This window comes from Poromitra crassiceps (genome assembly GCF_964638095.1).
Source record: "Poromitra crassiceps genome assembly, contig: HAP1_SCAFFOLD_1118, whole genome shotgun sequence".
NCBI lineage: Eukaryota > Metazoa > Chordata > Actinopteri > Beryciformes > Melamphaidae > Poromitra > Poromitra crassiceps.
In genome coordinates this window covers 14,142-38,843 of record NW_028151292.1, presented here as the reverse complement: position 1 = coordinate 38,843, position 24,702 = coordinate 14,142, and the positions used below count along the sequence as shown (strand labels likewise).

At 44.5% G+C, this 24,702-nt stretch overlaps 1 protein-coding gene across 1 annotated transcript; it reads right to left on the bottom strand.

Annotated features, from left to right (window-relative positions):
• Nucleotides 1-697: 697 nt before the first annotated feature.
• Nucleotides 698-23,535, bottom strand: LOC310771729 (mitochondrial dicarboxylate carrier-like; the record flags this gene model as incomplete). The annotated part of the gene is made up of 7 exons (XM_083664269.1): nucleotides 22,925-23,535; nucleotides 6,205-6,324; nucleotides 4,214-4,328; nucleotides 3,990-4,038; nucleotides 1,001-1,042; nucleotides 855-898; nucleotides 698-768 (listed from the first exon to the last, which is right to left on the bottom strand). Coding segments are annotated over exons 1-7 (531 nt in total), but the record flags the coding sequence as incomplete, so codon positions are not given.
• Between the last annotated feature and the right edge of the window lie 1,167 nt (nucleotides 23,536-24,702).

Below are 24,702 nucleotides of genomic sequence, written 5' to 3'. Positions count from 1 at the left end.
CATGTTTAAAACAGTTTTGTTGGCACAAAGGCCCGTGCCCAGCCAGAAAACTAGAGACTATATGAAGCTCCACCTCACGTTAGTCGGCTGTGCAATGGAGTGGGGCGAGGAGGAACGAATTCCACCCAAACCTAGTCCCAAAAAAAAAAAAAAAAAAAAAATGTTTTTTTTTTAAATAATAAAAAAATCGATCCAAATGCCACAGGATCGATTCCAATCCTTAACGATCAATTATCGATTTTCGATAATTTGACCAACATCCCTAGTCCTAAGTAACCTTGTGTCACCAGACTCTCTCTCGCTCAATTGGTCTTCCGGTCTAAGATCTGCCTGTTTGCATTAAAGTGTTATCCTTCCCCCATAGAAAGATGCTTTTATATGGTTGTTAGTTCATTTGATTTTTGTGTAGTAGCAACATAGCCAGATCACTTGCATCACATTTATTTACTATGATGCCATGTTTTCAGAGCAGATTTGTTTTTTTTAGCACAGACCGTTTCTGTATCCGCCGGATCTGCAACTGCTGTTTCCGCTTTTTCTTTTTTACCGGATGACCAGATGGCAATCTCCAGGATTTTTTTTAATGACGTTTAAGTTGCAAAGCGTGCACCTGGAATATGAGCAAAGGTCACATGATAGTGAACTTCAGTGATCTAAAATGATCTGCAGAGTTCAGACGATGAGCTGTGTGACTTGCCTGTCCCACAGTGACCAGTGCTCCTCTGCTGGAGGCCATGGTGGCTCCTGAGAACAGTTTCCTCACACCCTCTACAGGACAGGACAAAGGTCAGGGTTCAGACATGGAAACGGTGTCCTCTGCATGCAGTTACACATTCTGCTGGTGCGTGATTTACCTTCTCTGAAGACTCTGACCAGCCCATCAATGGCGTGTTTGTAGCTAGAAGAAACACACAAACACGCTTTAACAGTTAAACACGTGAAAGAGGTTTAGAATAATGCCTTGGCAAATTTCCAGTTTCCAGCAAGTTACAGCACTCACTTTCTCCTCAGCTCTGGTGCCAGTTTGACATCATTCTGCATCCTAGGAGGAATCACAGTTTAGTTGACCATCTTTAAAATGCACTAAACAAAAGAACCTGGATTTGAAAACGATCAAGGACGAGACATTAAAGTTAGAGACTTCTTTCCAATGAAGTTCTTGAGTGTAACACGATGTTAAGACACTGATAGCAGTCAGTTGAGAAATAAAATAAATGGCGCAACTAAGTTTTTGAAAGCTACACCTGTTAGAAGCAAGACAAATAATGACAGCACCAAGGCAGTTGGGCAATTGTTATCTCAATAACCAGTTTATCTCTTGAGAGGGCCCCTTACTTATCTGCTCTCCCGGGCAAGGACCCAAATCTAGTTTTCATGATAAATCATCATCATTTGCATGACGCTTCATTAACCCATTGATACCTAAGCGCATGCTCTAGAGCGGCACTCTAAACCTACTGCGCATTTGTAAACAGCCCCTGTAAACCTGACGTTTTGTGGAGAAGTTGCCAGAGCGGTCGGCGTTCACTAAAGCCTTCATATCTCAGGCTCTGTAGCACATAGAAACATAAAATAACTAGAACGACCGCAACGCGGACTTATGCCTCCGCCATTAGTTCATTCTTGAGTCCAAATCGCCATTTGAGGCAAATTGGAAGCAATTCCGTCAAGGCGCTCCTGAGATAAATTTAGAAGAAATTCCATCAAGACATTCCTGAGATATCACATCTACACGCTTGAAAATGGCATCCGAGAGGTCACAGTGACCTTGACCTTTGCTAACCAAAATGTAATCTGTTCATCCTTGCGCTTAAATAGACGTTTGAGCCAAATTGTAAGAAATTCCACCAAGCCAATCTTGAGATATGGCTTGAACGAACTTGGGAGTGGCATTCGTGAGGTCACAGTGACCTTGACCTTAGACCACCAAAATCTAATCAGATCATCCTTGAGGCCAAGTGGATGTTTAAGGCGAATCTGATGAAATTCCGTCCAGGCGTTCCTCAGATATCGCGTTAACAAGCTTGAAAATGGCATTCGAGAGGTCACAGTGACCTTGACCTTTGACCTTTGACCACCAAAATCTAATCAGATCATCCTTGAGCCTAAGTGAATGTTTAAGGCAAATCTGATGAAATTCCGTCCAGGCGTTCCTCAGATATCACGTTAACAAGCTTGAAAATGACGTTCGAGAGGTCACAGTGACCTTGACCTTTGACCTTTGACCACCAAAATCTAATCAGATCATCCTTGAGCCTAAGTGAATGTTTAAGGCGAATCTGATGAAATTCCGTCCAGGCGTTCCTCAGATATCGCGTTAACAAGCTTGAAAATGGCATTCGAGAGGTCACAGTGACCTTGACCTTTGACCTTTGACCACCAAAATCTAATCAGATCATCCTTGAGCCTAAGTGAATGTTTAAGGCGAATCTGATGAAATTCCGTCCAGGCGTTCCTCAGATATCGCGTTAACAAGCTTGAAAATGGCGTTCGAGAGGTCACAGTGACCTTGACCTTTGACCACCAAAATCTAATCAGATCATCCTTGAGCCTAAGTGAATGTTTAAGGCGAATCTGATGAAATTCCGTCCAGGCGTTCCTCAGATATCGCGTTAAGAAGCTTGAAAATGGCATTCGAGAGGTCACAGTGACCTTGACCTTTGACCTTTGACCACCAAAATCTAATCAGATCATCCTTGAGCCTAAGTGAATGTTTAAGGCGAATCTGATGAAATTCCGTCCAGGCGTTCCTCAGATATCGCGTTAACAAGCTTGAAAATGGCGTTCGAGAGGTCACAGTGACCTTGACCTTTGACCTTTGACCACCAAAATCTAATCAGATCATCCTTGAGCCTAAGTGAATGTTTAAGGCGAATCTGATGAAATTTCGTCCAGGCGTTTCTCAGATATCGCGTTAACAAACATGGAACATCGTACGGACGGACGGACGGACGGACGGACAGCCGTACGGACGGACGTACGGACGGACAACCCGGATCCATAATGCCTCCGGCCTGGCTATCGCCGGCGGAGGCATAAAAAGCATTTGAGAGCTTAACCCTTTGGCTTTTCATATTATATTTGCCCTAATGTTCATTAAAACAATGTTTTATCTTTAACCCCAAAAAATTAAAATTAAAAGATTCTAATGCATTTTAAGGAATCCACGGGTTTAAGCTCTCAAATGCTTTTTATTTCATGTTGATAGCTACTATAGAGGCTGAGGAAATAGGTTCTGTTGAACCCTTGACAATTACTGCAACAAGAGTAACGTTTAGCGATCTCCGTTTTGCAGTCGTCTTGAAAATACGGCAAATTGGCCAAAATGTCACTCACCCAATGAGCCTTGGCTAGCGTGTCAACAGTCACATCATAAACTTGGTGTGGAATCTTCTTATTCATTGATGTCTTCGTCCTCAAAGTAAGTCATACTCCATTCAGGTCATCACTATTAGCTTACTGTCTGAAACGCGGCCATGCAGAATTGCCACCGTGCAGCAAAAGAACGTGCAGAATTTCCAACGTTCAGTAAAACCTTGAGGCTATTGCAGATTGGAGCATGAGATAAATAAATCTGAAATTACATCAGCATCAATAATTTCATCCTCTAATAACTAGAGTTCTTTGGAATACTAGTCTCTCTGGAATGCCGCTTCCTTGACTTGCCGTGTAGTTCAGTGTTGGAAAACTTTCCACACCGTTGAGGGAAAAAGAAAAAGGAAAAACTACAAAACCCACAATGCATTTCACCTCCGCCACGTGTGTTTCAGCAAATCATGATGCATTTCATCGGTCACATGTCTTGAAACGACGATATACACGTCACTACGCGTCTGTGTTGTATCCGGGATGAAAGGTAAAAGGACACGCCCGTTGTTTCGGTGTTAAAGGGATATACACGCAAATGCTGCATCAGGTATCAATGGGTTAACACATAATTGTAATTGTCTGTATGTTTAATTAAAGTGGATATTGACATGGTATCTTACCTGACATTCACCATGTCTGCTGGCGTGCCAACCAAACCACCAGTGAAACCTGTTGGCAAAGACAAAAAACATAAGACAGTGTGAGTGAGTGTGTGTGTGTGTGTGTGTGTGTGTGTGTGTGTGTGTGTGTGTGTGTGTGTGAGTGAGTGAGTGAGTGAGTGAGAGAGAGAGAGAGAGAGAGAGAGAGAGAGAGAGAGAGTGTGTGTGCCTGTGTGTCTTTCTACCTCCAAAGGCTCCCAGCAGGACCTTCTGGTAGAAGGGCATGGGTCCCTGGCTTGTTCTGGCAATCGTGTCCCTTACCGTCTCATAGATGGCAAATCTGGTCAGGGAATAGGACATCTATGAGGAGAGGAGGAGAAGAGAAGAGAAGAGAAGAGAAGAGAAGAGAAGAGAGGAGAGGAGAGGGAGGAGAGGAGAGGATAGGGAGGAGAGGAGAGGAGAGGAGAAGAAGAGGAGAGGAGAGGAGAGGAGAAAAAGAGGAGAGGAGAGGAGACTTTAAGAGGTTGAAATGACATGTGAGGGGTATACAGACAGATGTTCAGCATAAAACAAAACAAGTCATGGAGAAAGAAATGGAACAGGGATGTTGTAATCTGTAATTGGGATTAAATTGAAGTGTCAAATGAAAAGAGGACAGGAAGTGGAAGGTAAAAAAAGAAAGAAAGATGGACACCATGTGAGGGCAGAATCCTGTGTTCTCCTCATCATAATGTCACACAGTTGCTTCATTCAACCACCAGGAGGAGTCTATCTGTGGCTACACAGCCCAGGAGTTCAGACATAGTTTTGAGTATTACACATCCCTGTCAGCTATATTCCATCTGACAAACACCTTGCTCTCCTCATCTGACAAACACCTTGCTCTCCTCACCTGACAAACACCTTGCTCTCCTCACCTGACATTCTGACAAACACCTTGCTCTCCTCACCTGACATTCTGACAAACACCTTGCTCTCCTCACCTGACATTCTGACAAACACCTTGCTCTCCTCACCTGACAAACACCTTGCTCTCCTCATCTGACAAACACCTTGCTCTCCTCACCTGACAAACACCTTGCTCTCCTCATCTGACAAACACCTTGCTCTCCTCATCTGACAAACACCTTGCTCTCCTCATCTGACAAACACCTTGCTCTCCTCATCTGACAAACACCTTGCTCTCCTCACCTGACATTCTGACAAACACCTTGCTCTCCTCACCTGACATTCTGACAAACACCTTGCTCTCCTCACCTGACATTCTGACAAACACCTTGCTCTCCTCACCTGACATTCTGACAAACACCTTGCTCTCCTCACCTGACAAACACCTTGCTCTCCTCATCTGACAAACACCTTGCTCTCCTCATCTGACAAACACCTTGCTCTCCTCATCTGACAAACACCTTGCTCTCCTCATCTGACAAACACCTTGCTCTCCTCTTATTTTTATCATTTCTTAGAAGGGCTTGGGAGTACCATACGGTACCTCAGTCTCAGTGACTCTGGGCTTCAGCCACACAACTGTAGTCAGATGATGGTAAGAAAATCAACCACAAAGTCGCTATTGCCTCCAGATATGCGTCATTGAAAGAATCAGTCACAATAACACGTTTCAACAGCCAACCAACCTGAACCAACCTGTTTTTAATCTTTTTCTAAACTAATAATAAGAGTTACCAAAAGCTTATTCTGATGTCAACTGACATGTCTCTCTTCCTCTAACCACAGTACCACACAGAGTGATATCTCAGGTTCAGCCCAACCTGACCCTGCCTGAGCACGCGCTGAGCCCGTCGGGGCGGGTTGGGCTCGGGCTTCCAACTTACTCTAATTAAGAACTCTAGTGGCAAGGGGGAATAATATTCAGCTCAAACTTCATGTGTAGAGGGAAGAAAGCAAACCGCGAAAGTCAATATAAGTATAAATCAATAAGTACAAAAGATATAATCTTACAATGATATATGTGTGTATGAGATAATACTGAGAATAAAAATACATTTATTTGTCATAATTATAGACAGAGATACTGCAGCTGACTAAAGAGCCTGCAGAGAGCCATCAGCGGTCTAATGTTTCTAGGAGAGATGGGATAACCATTAACATGAATGGTGCAACCACACTGACAGGAGAAGCCATTTTATATAATATACTGACAGAACCTCACACAAACCGATACACAGACACACACACACACACACACACACACACACACACACACACACACACACACCTGTCTGCAGAGGGAGGCAGATAGGCCATTGTACAGAGCCAGCAGTCCGTCATTCTTCACCACCTGAACGGCCATCCCCACCATCCTCATCTTCACCTCCTGCTGCGTCTGCAGGTGCACCTGAACACACACATTAGCATGATCTGTTACCATAGTTAACATGCTGGACATTACAACACCTGAACACACACATTAGCACGATATGTTACCATAGTTAACATGCTGGACATTACAATACCTGAACACACACATTAGCACGATATGTTACCATAGTTAAGATGCTGGACATTACAATACCTGAACACACACATTAGCACGATATGTTACCATAGTTAACATGCTGGACATTACAATACCTGAACACACACATTAGCACGATATGTTACCATAGTTAACATGCTGGACATTACAATACCTGAACACACACATTAGCACGATATGTTACCATAGTTAAGATGCTGGACATTACAATAACACTGGCATAGGTGGAAAGAGTGCTGACAAATCCTACTGAAGTAGAATTAAAATGACCACTAGTGCAGGAAATTAACTCAAGTAAGAGTAAAGAAGCTTGAAAATGGCGTTCGAGAGGTCACAGTGACCTTGGCCTTTGACCTTTGACCACCAAAATCTAATCAGTTCATCCTTGAGTCCAACTCGATGTTTTCCGGTAATGTTACAACACTGCAAATAGCTTTTATTTATAATTATCTATCAGATATAGTGCACTCAGTAGTCGGTACACTACACAAAATAAGGAAAAAAGTACACTGTAAAAAATAAAAACAAAAAAGTACACTGGTCGGAGCTGTGGTTGATTTCTGGTCGACCAGGATAATCGACCAGGAAATGGTTACCCTGAGCATGTATGCACACCACACACACACACACACACACACGCACACACACACGCACAGGTTAAAGCATAGCCAACTAGCTCCTGTGTGTGTGTGTGTGTGTGTGTGTGTGTGTGTGTTATCTTATTATGTCCATATCTCTAGAACTGGCTCTGTTCCAAGTCTGGCCTCCGTTCAAACAATGAGGAGTGGCCTCTGTTCTAGCCAATCAGTGTTTGAGCTGGAAGGCCATGGATCCCTTCAAACCACACTATCATTAAACAAAAATATGTAGTGGTAAAAAACATACACCATATTTCACATGTTTTACACAAGTATCCATTAGATATAAGAATAATAAAGAATAAAGAGAGATGCACCTTGAGCCCCTTTTAGATTGGCCACTAATATCAACAAACTACTGGCTTTCTCTTCGGTCTAAAAGTTACCAAGCCATTTCACAAACTACTGGCTTTCACTTGGGAATGGGGTTCGTGAGGTCACACAGTGACCTTGAACTTTGACCTTTACCCACCAAAACGTAATCAGTTCATCCTTGAGTCCAAGTGGACGTTTGAGGATGAAATTCCGTCAAGGCGTTCCTGAGATATCGTGTTAACGAGCATGAAACGAGCGGTCGTGAGGTCACACTGACCTTGAACTTTGACCACCAAAATCAGTTCAACCTTGAGTCCAAATGGACATTTGAGGCAAATTCGAAGAAATTCCATCAAGGCATTCCTCGCTTTAGCGAGCTTGAAAATGGCATTCGAGAGGTCACAGTGACCTTGACCTTTGATCACCAAAATCTAATCAGTTCATCCTTGCGTCCAAGTCGATGTTTGAGCCAAATTGGAAGAAATCCCATCAAGGCGTTCCTCAGATATCACGTTAACGAACATCGGACGGACGTACGGATGGACGTCATACGGATGGACGGACGGACTGGATCCATTATGCCTCCGGCCTGGCTATCGCTGGCGGAGGCATAAAAATCTAATTACCGGTACATGTGGCAAGTATTTCAAAATGATTTGGGGAGATGTGTTAACTATATGTAGACAGAAGGGCTATGAGATGACTGACAACAGTTCTCCTTTAACGTCTGGAAATGGGAACAACATAACAGTCTTGCTTAGAGGAGTTGAGACACAACCTTGCGTAAACGTAAACGTACACACGCACACGTGACAATGTGACAAATAGTTATGGTAGGTCAGGTAGATATCGTTTGGAAACACACCCAGGGCAGATAAGGACAACAATAGGGCGGCCGATACAATGGAAATCTAAGTTTTAACAGGAAATCTACAGCATAAAATGTGTGTGTGTGTGTGGTTGTGTGTGTGTGTGTGTGTGTGTGTGTGTGTGTGTGCGCACGTCGCACACGCCTGCAAATTGCACTGCAGTTACTCCAAATGTAGATGTCCCGCAGGAACTGTTAGATTTGATGGAAATTAATATGGTAAGTACTGTGTAGCTTAGAACATTGTCAAGAAATAACTTGACAGAAGACTGTCTACTCTAGAAAAGGAGTATCTACTCTAGAAAAGAAGTCAATGTGGAAGCCAGGCCAAAGGAAGATCTCCTGCCTCCAAAGCCTGAGGATCTTAATTAGTTTGCCCGGGAGCACAAGGCTCCGTTTGTTCATTTGATTACCGTAGTTCATTCATTGGTTCGTTCATTTGTGAATTGCTTTTTGCAAATAGGGAATTGGGGTTTGCACTCTTTAGGCCGTTAAGTTCACATTTTAATTCAAGAAAGATTTTAAAGTCCTCCTTGGCCAATCACCTCTAAGATGACCCCCCCCCCCCCCCCCCCTCAAAGGCCCACATCCCAGAGTCATGCATGGTGTCCCATGCAGCATCACGCTGCATCAAAGTTCAAATAAATGTAACTGCCACAGGGATTTGTAGTAGGGATGCACGATATATCGGCAATGATATCGGTATCGGCCGATTTTGGTCATTTTTTAATACATCGGCCCGATGATCAAAAGTAGCCGATGTGAACAGCCGATGATGCCACGTGTGTTTTATTATCATCATTATAATTTTTTAAATGGAGAGTTTCACCAAAGACAATCAGCTATATAGATTCCTCATTCCAGGCTCCATTCCGGGTCACCTCTCAGTGATTGGCTGTCTTGTCAGTGTTATCAAACTTCATTGGCTAGACCAGTGTCCTAAGGGGCGTTGCAGTGTCGAAACAGATACAGGAAGTGACTGGATGTTGAACATCTCTCTTAGTTGATAGTCTCTGGTAGTGACGCAGTCACGCAGCACAGGATTGTGGGCGTGTGTGTGGCTGTGAGCGAGCGTAAACATACTAGCGCCGAGGAATAATAATGTCTGCTGTCTGGAAGTTTTTCGCTGTGAAAAAAGACGACATTCGCGTTGCAATATGCAATACTTGCGAGGGCGAAGTAATGCGTGGAGGGTGCCGTGTGAAGTCATTCAACACCACCAATTTGATTACACATTTGAAGAGTCGCCATCCAGAATTGTACAAAGAATACCAGCAAAAAGTTGCTAGCAAGCAGCCACAGAAGAAAGCAGTAGAAGCCGCAGCTGGTAACTCGATAGTGGAAGCACTCGAGAAAGCAAAGATATTTTCAAGGGATAGCGCGAAATTCAAGTCAATCACAAACAAAGTAATGGAGATGATTGCTGTTGACGACCAGCCATTTTCCATCGTGGAGGACCGCGGGTTTCGCAACTTGCTACACCACATGGAACCGCGCTACAGGCTACCAAGCCGGCGTTACTTTGCCGACACGTCCCTCCCGGCTTTGTACGATATCGTGGCCACACATATCCACAAGTTGTTGGACAGCAATGTGAATGACATCAGCTTCACGACGGATATATGGAGCTCAGACGTAAGTCAAATGAGTATGCTAAGCCTTACTGCTCAGTGGATCGATGACAACTTTGAAATGAAACGAGCTGTGTTGCACGCGCAAGAGTTTTCAGGCTCACATACAGGGCTAGCCATAGCCGCTGAGTTTGATGGCATGTTTGCTAAGTGGAAGATCCCGAAAGATAAAGTGCACGTCGTGCTTCGTGACAACGCAAAGAATATGAAGAAGGGAATGGACGACTGTGGTGTTGCAAGCCTGGGCTGTATGGCCCACACACTACAGCTCGCCGTACACGATGGAATGTTAAGCCAGCGTAGCATCTCTGACTGTGTGGCTATTGGAAGGAAGATAGTCGGTCATTTCAGGCACTCTCCACTTGCCACCTCTCGGCTGAGAGCCATACAGAAGGAGCTGCCCAACCTGAAACCCATTATGCTACAACAAGATGTAGTGACAAGATGGAATAGTACTTTTTATATGATGAAAACTCTACTGGATCAGAAGCGTGCACTTGTTATGTATGGTGCAGATTACGAGCTTCCCTCCTCTCTGAGTGCATACCAGTGGGGCCTCATTGAAAACATGAAAACGCTTCTCTCTCCATTCGAAGAGCTGACCAAAGAGATAAGCTCACATTTGGCTACTACTGCTGACGTGATTCCTCACGTTGTGGCACTGAAACGTTTGTTGAGCCAAGTAGTAGAAACAGATAGTGGCGTCCGCACAGCAAAGAGCACTCTACTTAAAGCTGTGACAGACAGATTTGCAGACATTTTCTCTGAGCCACTGTACTACTTGGCAACGATCCTCGACCCAAGGCACAAAACCCTCTATTTTGACACAGCAACCAAGCGAGAGGCTATCACCATGCTACAGAAGGAAGTGGACAGGATGAGCAACAGTGCCACAGAGACACCCGCCACAGAACCTGCCACTGATGAACCCCAAGAGAAGAGGAGGCGTGCAGAAAGTGATGGGGGTGGAGGTGGACCGTCGTTGAAGGACATGTATGTGGAAATTATGAAGGAAAACGCAACCATGGAAGAGCAGGCTGGCCTGACAAGTGCAACGGGTGTGCAGGTATTGTCATACACAATCTTTTATTCAAATAATCAAGTCTGTTAAATCCCCTTGTGTAGTCAAATTATCTATCTATCTATCTATCTATCTATCTATCTATCTATCTATCTATCTATCTGTATGTTAATATTAACATATATAGATGGATGGATGGATAGATACTTTATTAATCCCCTTGGGGAAATTCAAGTGTCCAGCAGTTCACACATAGTCTGATAAAACAAACACACATTAATGACAAGAAAGACAATAATATAGAAGAATAAAGTATACAAGGATTAAAGTTGCATATACTGTGCATTTTCCACATCATTTACTAAATGAAAAAGCTGATTTGTGCAAAGGCTCTTCCTTGTTTAAATTATAACTTTATCCACCTTCTCCCTCTAAGAGCTTTGTTGAACTCTGCTCTGAGCAGATGAGCAGGGCTAGAGGTCAAATTCAAGGGGGCAGTGCCCTCTTGAGGTTGACCTCTAGTCCTGCTCATCTGCTCAGAACAGAGTTCAACAGAGGGGAGGTGGATAATGTTATAATGTTCTGATTCCTGATTATTTACCAGGCATGTATAGTTATACACTTGTCTATATTTTTCCTATAGGTGCAGGGCTACCTGAGTGATCCTCCCATCGACCCAAGTGAGAGCCCACTGCAGTACTGGAAAAAGAACATGTCCCGCTTCCCCGCCGTGGCGCAAGCAGCACGCAAGTACCTCTCCGCTCCATGTACAAGTGTGGACAGTGAACGCCTCTTCTCTGCTGCATCAAACATCGTCGACGAAAAGAGAAATCGGCTCCTCTGCGAGAAAGCAGAAATGCTTCTCTTTGTCAAAAAAAACCTGCCTCTCTGCCCCATGAAGTAGGCCTAGACTACAGTGTCAGGTGGAAACATTGTTTCAGTCAGTGTTTGGGACATTTACTTTGAGAAGAAGAACATTATTCTTTGCACTTTATTATATTATTTTTGCAGTTTGATAGACTGTGACTTTGATAGTCTGGGACTTTGATAGTCTGGGATATTTATTACTTTGAGAAGAAGATTACCATAAGCTGGGAAATGTGCAAAGAGTAAGACTACAGTGTCTGTTATTGTCAGGAGGAGTTAGGACAGGTTTCTGATATTTTTCATTCAGCTATTTCATAGATGTGAGTTGAAACTCAATTGCACTTTGTTTTTTGCACTGCAACTGCAGTGTTTCATTTTCAGTGTTTCAGAACTTTTCTTTTGAGAACAAAATGTAAGTTGCACAGACTACAGTGTCAAAAGTATTCTGTTTGTGAGAATATACTTGAACTTGAAACCAGTTTTACAATTTAATAGTTTGGTTGACATTATTCATAAAACCTTGTCAGGATATTTTCATTTATGATCCTTATTTTGATTTATGAGATCCAAACTTTTGAACTGGATTTGGTGAGTTGAACTGGACTTTCATTAGGTTATACCTTGCTGCAAGTTGTGAAAGTAGCCTAAAGAGAAAACTAACACTGTTAGTTGATCTGTCTTTTGAATGTAATGTATTTTATTTTGTTATGGTGGCCCTGTAATTGTTGAGGAAATGATGCAGTACATCAGATTTATTATGGGCTTTTCCACAAGTTTTGGAAATAAAGAAAGACATTACTTCTTCAAATTCACATTGTTTGTGTTTTTCAGTATCTACATTATTATAAGAACTTTTTATATATTTTTTAATACAAATATCGACATCGGCAAATATCGGCTATCGGCCCTAACACCGATATTAATATCGGTTATCGACATCGGCCAAAATTTTCACATCGGTGCATCCCTAATTTGTAGTCAACCTAACCAAACCTACCATCTTTGTAGTCTTATTATGATTTCCAAAGAGTAAAAGGTCAATCAGTCCTTTCCCTCAATGTATTAATCCCTAGCATGAGGAGAAAAGGAAAACAGCATATCATGTGATAAGTTACATCACATTAGATTATATTATAAAAATCTATCAAAGTGTCGCTTGCTTCGTGCAGGTTGTTCCATGGAGTGTGTGATACAAATTTGTTTTAACGGAGTGTCAATTAGGCTGCTTTCTCACTGGGAACGATTGCTTTTGTTCCGTTCCGTTCCGTTCCGTTCTGTTCTGTTCTGTTCTGTTCTGTTCCGTTCTGTTCTGTTATGTTCCGCACCCGGGAACGATTGCCCCCTCCCCCAACTATGCCTGGAGTTTATCGTCGCCCGTGTGTTGTCTATGAGGTTCGGAACGGTTCCCTGTTGCGCGCCCGGGCGCGGAACGCAACATTCACACTCGTCAAATGTTCCGAAACTTGGGTCAATTTGGGGACAAGTGTGCTCGGGAACGGTACCGGGGCGGCAGTGAGAAAGCACCCTTAGTGTGTGGGGGAACGCAAAGGCTACAATATTTTGCTTTTTAACATGGCAAGCATAGCACAAGAGCCATGGTCTGAAATAAGAACCATGAGAGCTCCGCATAACAGAAATACAGTGTGCGCTCATACGCCATGCAGTAAGGTAGAGGTCAAACCAGAGGTTGTGTTAGACTGTCTCCCCGTCTGTCATTTTGACTTTGACAGACAGGGTCATAAGAATTCTGTCACAATCTATTATTATCTGTGTTATTAAAATGACAGCCTTCACATGTTCCTGTCATTGTTTACAAAAAAGTCTGCGAAGGACGGGAAATATTCGGTTAACGCGATGATGGGTCAAACAAACAACTGAAGGTTGGGCTGGTTTTCTACCTGTGGTGGCAAAGTCAATGCACAAAGTAAATTTATTTTGTTCAGTGATTGGCAGTCACAACATTGGACTTCTGAAATCACTCCAGTAGTCGTACACCTGACGCCTCCACCCAAGCACCTAGAAAGCAACTAACACGCTTGTGATATTTTGTCTGAAGCTGCTGATGATGAGCACTTTGTGTGTGTGTGTGTGTGTGTGTGTGTGTGTGTGTGTGTGTGTGTGACACCTTGTTACTGATTGCCGTTGTGTACGAGACAGAATGATCACTGCAGCCACACTGAAAACAAGCTACTACAACTCAACTCACACTCAACTCAAGGTTAAGGCACTCGACTTCTGTCCTGCACAGGCAAAGACATTTATAGCAAAGTCCATAACAGACCAACAGACAACTGTCTGCAACATTTGTCTGTCCTAGTGAGCGAGTTCAATCAATCAATCAAGCAATCATCAATTTATGTAAACAGGTCAATGGGCCACTTCCAAAAGGACTAACCCAATGAGTGAGCTGGAGCACACGAAGTCACTTAAATAAATTTAATAAAGGTACAAAACTGACGTTTCGACGCGCACTGCGTCTTCTTCAGAGTCAAAACCATTTTCAACCAATCATCAATTTATATTTAGCACAAAATCATAACAAGTTATCTCAAGGCGCTTAAAGGAACACTCTGCCCATTTTCAACCAGCTTTGTATCATTAGAACATCAGTAGTATATCAGAAAACTGTAAACCGTTTTGAAGTCTGTCATTTAATTTGACAGTTATTGAGTGTTAAAGTGTGGACCAGTGACATCACTGGTCCACACTAACTCAAATGAATAACTCCTTAACTCAAATCAACTCTCAATAACTGTCAAACTAGATGACGGTTTTGAAGTCATTCATCTAGTTTGACAGTTATTGAGAGTTGATTTGAGTTAATGAGTTATTCATTTGAGTTAGTGTGGACCAGTGATGTCACTGGTCCACACTTTAACACTCAATAATTGTCAAGTTAAATGACAGACTTCAAAACAGTTTATAGTTTTCTGATATACTACTGATGTTCTAATGATACAAAGCTGGTTGAAAATGGGCGGAGTGTTCCTTTAACAAATAGAGCAGGTAGAAGACCAGGCTCTGTATTTTAGACCCAACAGTTGAAACAACTGTCACGTGCGCCGGCTATTTCACTGCAGGTCACATGGCAGCAATTTAAACAATTTCCCAACATGCGCTGAGTTGAGACGGGGGTCGGGGGTCGCAGTCTAATGCTTCATACTAACTAACTCTACTTTATGTGGCTGCCTGCTACCAAACCTGGGCCCAGTTTCAGCACAATTAAACTAGTCTTGTTTTTGGAGATGTTCATTTTTCTGCCAGGTTAGGTGAATCTTTCTGGTTGAAACATGTTGATCCAAGGCACAGGCCAACAAAGAGCAGGATTAAAGCACACGCAGCGTAGTAATAACAGACTGTGTCTACATCATTACACACCACGTGACTTCCTGAGGGACATTTACTGCTCTCAGGGTCATCCTGGCTGCTGTGTGTGGTGCTCTCCTCAGTGCCGAGTCTCTATGGGTTTAATAAGGTTATCCTGGCTGCTGTGTGTGGTGCTCTCCTCAGTGCTGAGTCTCTATGGGTTTAATAAGGTTATCCTGGCTGCTGTGTGTGGTGCTCTCCTCAGTGCCGAGTCTCTATGGGTTTAATAAGGTTATCCTGGCTGCTGTGTGTGGTGCTCTCCTCAGTGCTGAGTCTCTATGGGTTTAATAAGGTTATCCTGGCTGCTGTGTGTGGTGCTCTCCTCAGTGCCGAGTCTCTATGGGTTTAATAAGGTTATCCTGGCTGCTGTGTGTGGTGCTCTCCTCAGTGCTGAGTCTCTATGGGTTTAATAAGGTTATCCTGGCTGCTGTGTGTGGTGCTCTCCTCAGTGCTGAGTCTCTATGGGTTTAATAAGGTTATCCTGGCTGCTGTGTGTGGTGCTCTCCTCAGTGCTGAGTCTCTATGGGTTTAATAAGGTTATCCTGGCTGCTGTGTCTGGTGCTCTCCTCAGTGCTGAGTCTCTATGGGTTTAATAAGGTTATCCTGGCTGCCGTGTGTGGTGCTCTCCTCAGTGCTGAGTCTCTATGGGTTTAATAAGGTTATCCTGGCTGCTGTGTGTGGTGCTCTCCTCAGTGCTGAGTCTCTATGGGTTTAATAAGGTTATCCTGGCTGCTGTGTGTGGTGCTCTCCTCAGTGCTGAGTCTCTATGGGTTTAATAAGGTTATCCTGGCTGCCGTGTGTGGTGCTCTCCTCAGTGCTGAGTCTCTATGGGTTTAATAAGGTTATCCTGGCTGCTGTGTGTGGTGCTCTCCTCAGTGCCGAGTCTCTATGGGTTTAATAAGGTTATCCTGGCTGCTGTGTGTGGTGCTCTCCTCAGTGCTGAGTCTCTATGGGTTTAATAAGGTTATCCTGGCTGCTGTGTGTGGTGCTCTCCTCAGTGCTGAGTCTCTATGGGTTTAATAAGGTTATCCTGGCTGCCGTGTGTGGTGCTCTCCTCAGTGCTGAGTCTCTATGGGTTTAATAAGGTTATCCTGGCTGCTGTGTGTGGTGCTCTCCTCAGTGCTGAGTCTCTATGGGTTTAATAAGGTTATCCTGGCTGCTGTGTGTGGTGCTCTCCTCAGTGCTGAGTCTCTATGGGTTTAATAAGGTTATCCTGGCTGCTGTGTGTGGTGCTCTCCTCAGTGCTGAGTCTCTATGGGTTTAATAAGGTTATCCTGGCTGCTGTGTGTGGTGCTCTCCTCAGTGCTGAGTCTCTATGGGTTTAATAAGGTTATCCTGGCTGCTGTGTGTGGTGCTCTCCTCAGTGCTGAGTCTCTATGGGTTTAATAAGGTTATCCTGGCTGCTGTGTGTGGTGCTCTCCTCAGTGCTGAGTCTCTATGGGTTTAATAAGGTTATCCTGGCTGCTGTGTCTGGTGCTCTCCTCAGTGCCGAGTCTCTATGGGTTTAATAAGGTTATCCTGGCTGCTGTGTGTGGTGCTCTCCTCAGTGCTGAGTCTCTATGGGTTTAATAAGGTTATCCTGGCTGCTGTGTGTGGTGCTCTCCTCAGTGCCGAGTCTCTATGGGTTTAATAAGGTTATCCTGGCTGCTGTGTGTGGTGCTCTCCTCAGTGCTGAGTCTCTATGGGTTTAATAAGGTTATCCTGGCTGCTGTGTGTGGTGCTCTCCTCAGTGCTGAGTCTCTATGGGTTTAATAAGGTTATCCTGGCTGCTGTGTGTGGTGCTCTCCTCAGTGCCGAGTCTCTATGGGTTTAATAAGGTTATCCTGGCTGCTGTGTGTGGTGCTCTCCTCAGTGCCGAGTCTCTATGGGTTTAATAAGGTTATCCTGGCTGCCGTGTGTGGTGCTGTCCTCAGTGCAGAGTCTCTATGAGTTTAATAAGGTTATCCTGGCTGCTGTGTGTGGTGCTCTCCTCAGTGCCGAGTCTCTATGGGTTTAATAAGGTTATCCTGGCTGCTGTGTGTGGTGCTCTCCTCAGTGCTGAGTCTCTATGGGTTTAATAAGGTTATCCTGGCTGCCGACATTTTGAGCTCGGAGTAGCATCCTCAAACAGGCTATAACGGGCGCAAACGGGGCAAGGTGCATGCGCTCTGTAAATAACACATTTTCTGTCACATCGCGGTTCATTATGGCAGTATCTACATGCCAAGCTAGGCTGCTAAGCTAACAACAACATACTGTAACAGACGAGTCAACTCTGACCTGCCCCGGATGTGCTTCAGAAGAAGCAGTGAGAAGCGCTTCTGTTAGAGAAACCACAGAAGAAGAACATAAGCACTGTAAGCCATCCGGCGCAGGTCAGAGTTGACTCGTCTGTTACAGTATGTTGTTGTTAGCTTAGCAGCCTAGCTTGGCATATAGATATGATCTGATGTCAAGATTATGGACGATTCAATTCAATTGCCGCTCGTGTGGAATAAGGCCACATATCGACAACAACAAACAGCAGCGGGAGATAAAGCGGGAGGTGTTATCTGTGATGGACACTCGGACAGCAAACAGAGCAGGCTGTCGGCACTCAGGAGCACAAGAGGTTAGTTAGATCGCTAATTCATGTTCTCATAATTATATAACAACCACAATGAACAGAAGATGACAGAAGGTGTGTTATTTACAGAGCGCATGCACCCTGCCCCGTTTGCGCCCGTTATAGCCTGTTTGAGGATGCTACTCCGAGCTCAAAATGTTCTGTGGACATCCGAATGAAACCAAAGTTATTTGGGTGAGTAAAAGATCATATTTTAAGCTGGAAATAAGGACTGTGGTGTAAAAAACCGAAATTCTCCTTTAACACATTAAGTGCCATAGACGACCTAACTCGTCTTACATAATCCAGCGCTTGAGTGCCAAGGACGAGCTAACTCGTCTTACATAAACATTTTTTTTTTTTGACGGTGGGACATCAATCAACCCCTTTTACATCTTCGAGATAACTATTGGAGCAAGAGAATGTGTGTAATCTATTTTACCGACCACTAAGTGGCGACAGAGACAGAGAGAAGCCACAGCCACGGGACCCGTGGACCAAAAGCAGCCGCCTCCCGCGGAAATGGCTTGGCGATTTTACAGTCAGAAAAGAAGGAGCCTCATTCTCATACTGTAGGCGGGGACGCTTCGCGCTGCTGCGGTGGGGGTAGGCATGGGTCGATTTCCGGTTTTACCGGTTCGGTTCGGTATACGAGCCCAAACCGGTTTGATCACGTGCAAACCGAAAAAACCTAAAAAAAAAAAAAAAAAAAAAATTTTTTTTTTTTTTTTTTTTTTTTTTTTGCCAGTCCATTCTGATTGCACTATTGTTCGTATTAGCCTCTTCTCAAGTTGCACTAGTAGGCAAAAGTCTTATTTTGTTTATTATGTTGATGTTTGAAGAAAAGTTAAGCTGAATAGTTATGAGAAATAAAAACAGTGTGTTGTTACAGTTAAAAGGTTCTGCTTATTTGTATTCAGTGTTCGTGCTGGTTGGCAGCATACCAGCTTAGAGGTGCATTATCGCCACCAACTGCAGCCGCTTTGATACGTTTTTTTGGGGAATATCGAACCGGTTTCAAAATGTTCAAACCGACCCATGCCTAGGCCCTATATTGTGTGAATTTGTGAGTTTTGAAGTTTATAAGGCAGCTCAGCTGTAAGCCAATCCATTCTGATTGCACTGCTTGTGTTTTTATTAGCCTTTTTCTCAAGTTGCACTATAGGCAGAAGTCTTATTTCATTTATTATTTTGATGTTTAGAAGAAAAGTTGAGCTGAATAGTTATGAGAAATAAATACAGGGTGTGTTTGTTACACAGGTGTCCTGCTTCTTTTTATTCAGTATCATTGCTGGTTGACAATACCAGCTTAGAGGTGTATTATCGCTATCAGGTGGACTGAAGTTGCACTACAGACAGTTATGGGCCACACTCGGGAGCCCTGCTTGGAAAAAAAAAAAAAAAAAAAAAAAAAAAAAAAAAAAAAAAAATTTTAATTACCCAAAAAATCGGTATACCGGTTCGATCCGGTTTAGACGGCAATATCGAACCGGTTTTAAAATTTTCAAACCGACCCAGCCCTAGGTGGGGGTTTCCAGAAATGGACTGTGTGTCAGCATAAAGCCTAGAGTCGCACGGGGCTTAATCGGGGCTCTCAAACCCAAGAGACAGTGAGACCTATCCACACTCGCTGCCAGGGAGAGAGGCTGCTCTAACTCGCTGCTCAAACTCCCAGCAGCACAGACGGAGGGAGGAGCCCGGAGACACACACACAGAACGGACAGAGATCCCCTCCCCCCAGAGCCGCGGAGCAACGCGCGAACACACACACACACACACACACACACACACACACACACACACACACACACACACACACACACACACACACACACACACACACACACACACACACACACACACACACACACACAATACAGTATACAGACTCGCCCAAAGGCAGCCACAATCACAGGCAGGTGACTGTTCTGCTGAGTTTCACAAAACTGCGATTATCTCAGTTTGCTGTCTCATACGCTAAAACCATGCTGTACTCAACGGCTAATATCTACATAACTACTAACTCTGCAAACTAACTCTTTTAGACAGAGAAAGCACACATTCTATTAGTTATTTTTAGATGATTGGTGTTCACGAAGTCTTAACAGAAAACAGATCCTCGGCTGTTGTAAAATGAGCCAGAATCCTCAAAAAAAAACCTGGCACAACTTACCCACAGGATTGAAAAAATGGCTGGCACTCAATGTGTTAATAAGGTTATCCTGGTTGCCGTGTGTGGTGCTCTCCTCAGTGACGAGTCTCTATGGGTTTAATAAGGTTATCCTGGCTGCCGTGTGTGGTGCTCTCCTCAGTGCTGAGTCTCTATGGGTTTAATAAGGTTATCCTGGCTGCTGTGTGTGGTGCTCTCCTCAGTGCTGAGTCTCTATGGGTTTAATAAGGTTATCCTGGCTGCCGTGTGTGGTGCTCTCCTCAGTGCAGAGTCTCTATGGGTTTAATAAGGTTATCCTGGCTGCTGTGTTTGGTGCTCTCCTCAGTGCAGAGTCTCTATGGGTTTAATAAGGTTATCCTGGCTGCCGTGTGTGGTGCTGTCCTCAGTGCAGAGTCTCTATGGGTTTAATAAGGTTATCCTGGCTGCCGTGTGTGGTGCTCTCCTCAGTGCCGAGTCTCTATGGGTTTAATAAGGTTATCCTGGCTGCCGTGTGTGGTGCGCTCCTCAGTGCCGAGTCTCTATGGGTTTAATAAGGTTATCCTGGCTGCTGTGTGTGGTGCTCTCCTCAGTGCCGAGTCTCTATGGGTTTAATAAGGTTATCCTGGCTGCCGTGTGTGGTGCTCTCCTCAGTGCTGAGTCTCTATGGGTTTAATAAGGTTATCCTGGCTGCTGTGTGTGGTGCTGTCCTCAGTGCTGAGTCTCTATGGGTTTAATAAGGTTATCCTGGCTGCTGTGTGTGGTGCTCTCCTCAGTGCCGAGTCTCTATGGGTTTAATAAGGTTATCCTGGCTGCTGTGTGTGGTGCTGTCCTCAGTGCCATGTCTCTATGGGTTTAATAAGGTTATCCTGGCTGCCGTGTGTGGTGCTGTCCTCAGTGCTGAGTCTCTATGGGTTTAATAAGGTTATCCTGGCTGCTGTGTGTGGTGCTCTCCTCAGTGCCATGTCTCTATGGGTTTAATAAGGTTATCCTGGCTGCTGTGTGTGGTGCTCTCCTCAGTGCCATGTCTCTATGGGTTTAATAAGGTTATCCTGGCTGCCGTGTGTGGTGCTCTCCTCAGTGCCATGTCTCTATGGGTTTAATAAGGTTATCCTGGCTGCTGTGTGTGGTGCTCTCCTCAGTGCTGAGTCTCTATGGGTTTAATAAGGTTATCCTGGCTGCTGTGTGTGGTGCTGTCCTCAGTGCTGAGTCTCTATGGGTTTAATAAGGTTATCCTGGCTGCTGTGTGTGGTGCTCTCCTCAGTGCCGAGTCTCTATGGGTTTAATAAGGTTATCCTGGCTGCTGTGTGTGGTGCTCTCCTCAGTGCCGAGTCTCTATGGGTTTAATAAGGTTATCCTGGCTGCTGTGTGTGGTGCTCTCCTCAGTGCCGAGTCTCTATGGGTTTAATAAGGTAGCAGCTGGGAAGTATGCAAGTAAATCCAACGAGGATTTTCTTCCCATTCACTCTTTGTCCTTTTGGCGTTGGGTAGACCAACTGACTACACTGAAAAGTGTAAATGAACAACGTGATGTTTAGTCTAGTATGGGTTATGGTTATATGATCATTTACTCCTGTTTACTCTGTGCAGTGAACCAACCAAGAGCACAACCCCACTGGGTAATGAGGACACACACACACACACACACACACACACACACACACACACACACACACGACCATACCAAACGGAGAGAAGACCCTCTTTTGTAAACACGATTAAAAAAAAACACGATTTTAGACGGACAAGCCCGTCTTTTATTGTCACACGATTACACATCAACACATGCATGCGGCCACAACACACACATGCTGACGGTGGCCGGTGAAAAGTGTCCTCTGCATTTAACCCATCCTGGCTTTGTCCTTTCCTCCAGGGGGGCAGGCCAGGAGCAGTGGTCGCTTTCTCGTACAGCGCCCGGGGACCGACTTCGGATGTTGTCGTCACTGGTCGGATGACGATGACGATCTGATCTTCTGCATGTTTTTTTTTTTTAATGGGGGGGGGGGTTATGTACGGAGGAACCCCCTGGGGGAGCACGGGGAGAACATGCAAACTCCACACAGAGAGAAAGGCCCTTACGACGAGATACCCCACCTGGGCAGTAGGCACTGAAGATATGGGGGGAACACAACCACAGCGCCCGCAGTGTCCCAGGCGAGAATCGAACTCAGGACCTTCTGACTGCGAGGCGACAGCTCTACCACTGAGCCACCGTGCCAGGTGTGGCGCAAATGTGGCGCAATTACAGTAGCATTTGATAAGTATCTCTAACTTAGAGAAAATATATATACTATAATAGGTCGGTGCATGATTTCATTGAACAAAGCATCACATTTAAACAGTTGCCATTGAATTGAAATGTTCTCTTTCATGGAGAGTAATAAAAAAATGAAACACTGAACCAGAATAATACACCACACACGCCAGAATAACTTTCCCCAACACAACGAACCTGGTAGGTATGGCTACATAAAGCTCACTGAATTACAATGATGGTGATGTTTCGGCAGGAGGAGAGTGTATGTGTATGTGTATGATTGTATTTTATCACTTCAGCCTGATTCCATTTACACCTGGCATTAACATGCATTCTGACATCTGATTGCAATCTGATTGCAATCAGATTGCAGAAATGGTTGTCCTCTCAATCCGCATAAAGTTGCTGTATCCAGATTGAGAGGACACATTGCATTTACACTCGTGTTCAATGTGTACACAATGCATCCCTGACCACCTCCGGAGGTGGTTTGGCCGATCAGATTGCAATCCTTCTTCAATGCGTTTTGGGGATGTTTACACCTGGCATTTCAAGTGATAAAACACAATCTGATTGCAATCTGATCACAGAAAACGCATGTTAGGGGCAGGTGTAAATGGCCTCTATGTGTAGTATGTATGTGTATGTGTGTGTGGCTCCTCTGTTCAGGAAACAGCTGGCAGTCAGAGCCTCTACACGTCGGGTCAGAGTACTGACAGCAGGCCCTGCCTGCATCTGTGCATCACTCAGCACCACCACTCACCTTGATGAGATCCAGAGGATGCGTGCAGCAGGCGGCCCCGCACGACGCCAACCCGCCAAAATACCACCGAGACATCCGTTGCTCCGTCATGGTGTCTTCTGCTGAACGGTGCTCTGTCTGTCTCCTCCCGGGTCGGGTCCAGCCAGTCACAGCAGCACGCTGCTCGCCTCGGTGCCTCCTGGCCTGCTTGTGGGAACAGGGAAATGGCTCCTCAGTCGTAGTCTCGTGCGGTTTAAAGGACTCGGTTAGTAACCTCGTTAATCTTCAAACATTCCGCAGACTGCCTCACTGCGCCGGCGTGCACTGACCGACCGACCGACCGACCGGGGGACTTTGGGTTCCAGCAGCAGCAGCAGCAGCAACGCGCACACGCGTACCGTACCGCATCATGTACGTACGTGCACGCGTGCCGTGTAGAGGCCAGCAGCAGCGTGTCAAAGGCTATGCGCAGTATGCATTCTTGTCTCTTGTTCAACAACGCGCGAGAGCAAGCGGTTGGCAGCAGTGGGGAGGAGGAGTGCAGCCAATTGCCACCGCGCACTGCGGAACTGCCTCCCGGGCGGCGCTGTGCTCCGTAGATCCAAAGGTCGACAGAGAGAGAGAGTGGGGGTGAGTTTGTGTTCCGCCGCCACGTCTTTCCTTCCTTCAGCTCCAGCAGTCGCAGGGCTAAACTCGCTGCAGTCACTTTCATCATTGTGTGCAACTCTCCTGTGGATTTAAAGTGACACGCACCCCTCGCAGTTGTACACAATCCGCGGAGCAGCGTCCTGTCTCTTTAAGAGGAACACAGTCAACATTCTCTAACCTCGCGTCACCACCAGGCTCAACATTCTCAAGCAGGCAGAAAACTTCCGAGTCAATTTGGTTACTTTGAGCCAATGTGGGGGAACCCATCGGTTAAAAAATGATAAAGTCTGTCTTGAGAGATTACTTTGCAGCCTATCTGTGACTATGTAGAGCCAAAATGTAAACAGTACCCAGGCCCGTATCTAGCTATGAGGACAGGGAGGTCCGGATCTCCCTAATAATTTCAGAGAATAGAAAAAAAAAAAAAAAAAAAAATTTTTTTACAAATGTAATTAAAAATATTTTGCAGTGCACTATGTTCCTTTCTTGTTTAAGAATGTTTCGGGAAATAAAAATGTAGCCTATTTAAATAGAATTATCAACAATAACAATCAAGGAAGTTACATGCTTGTAGGCTAGAGAAGAAGAAGAAGCGCGCATGCACGCACATGTTGTGTTGAACCAACCAACAACCAATAAGAATTGTTTAATCTGGCAATAAAGAAATGTGAACTTGACATGCTATTTTAATAGCCTACTCAAAAATGCACCTCCCACTATACAGCAAAGAGAGGAGTCAATGTTTCTTGATATATGCCATTCAGATCAGAATAATTAGTCTAGTCATTAAGTTTGCTGATAATATTTCTATCATGTTAAGTCTGTGTCATGTTAACTGGTGTATTCAGAGCAAATAGGGAGATATAGAGCATTATCATCATGCTATATATCTCCCTCTTTGCTCTGAATGAGTGAGAAAACGAGAAAATACTGAATAATTACATCCCAACAGTATCCTAATGTTAATAAAAAATGAGATATTCCTCTAAATATGGCTAAAAAAGGTAAAAATATATATATATATATATATATATATATTACTCTAAATATGGCTAAAAAAAGGGGGGGGGGACCTCAAATTTCGAAACCCTGGGCTTGGATATGGGCCTGCTTTTAGCCAATGTGTGGGGGAACCCATCGGTTAAAAAATG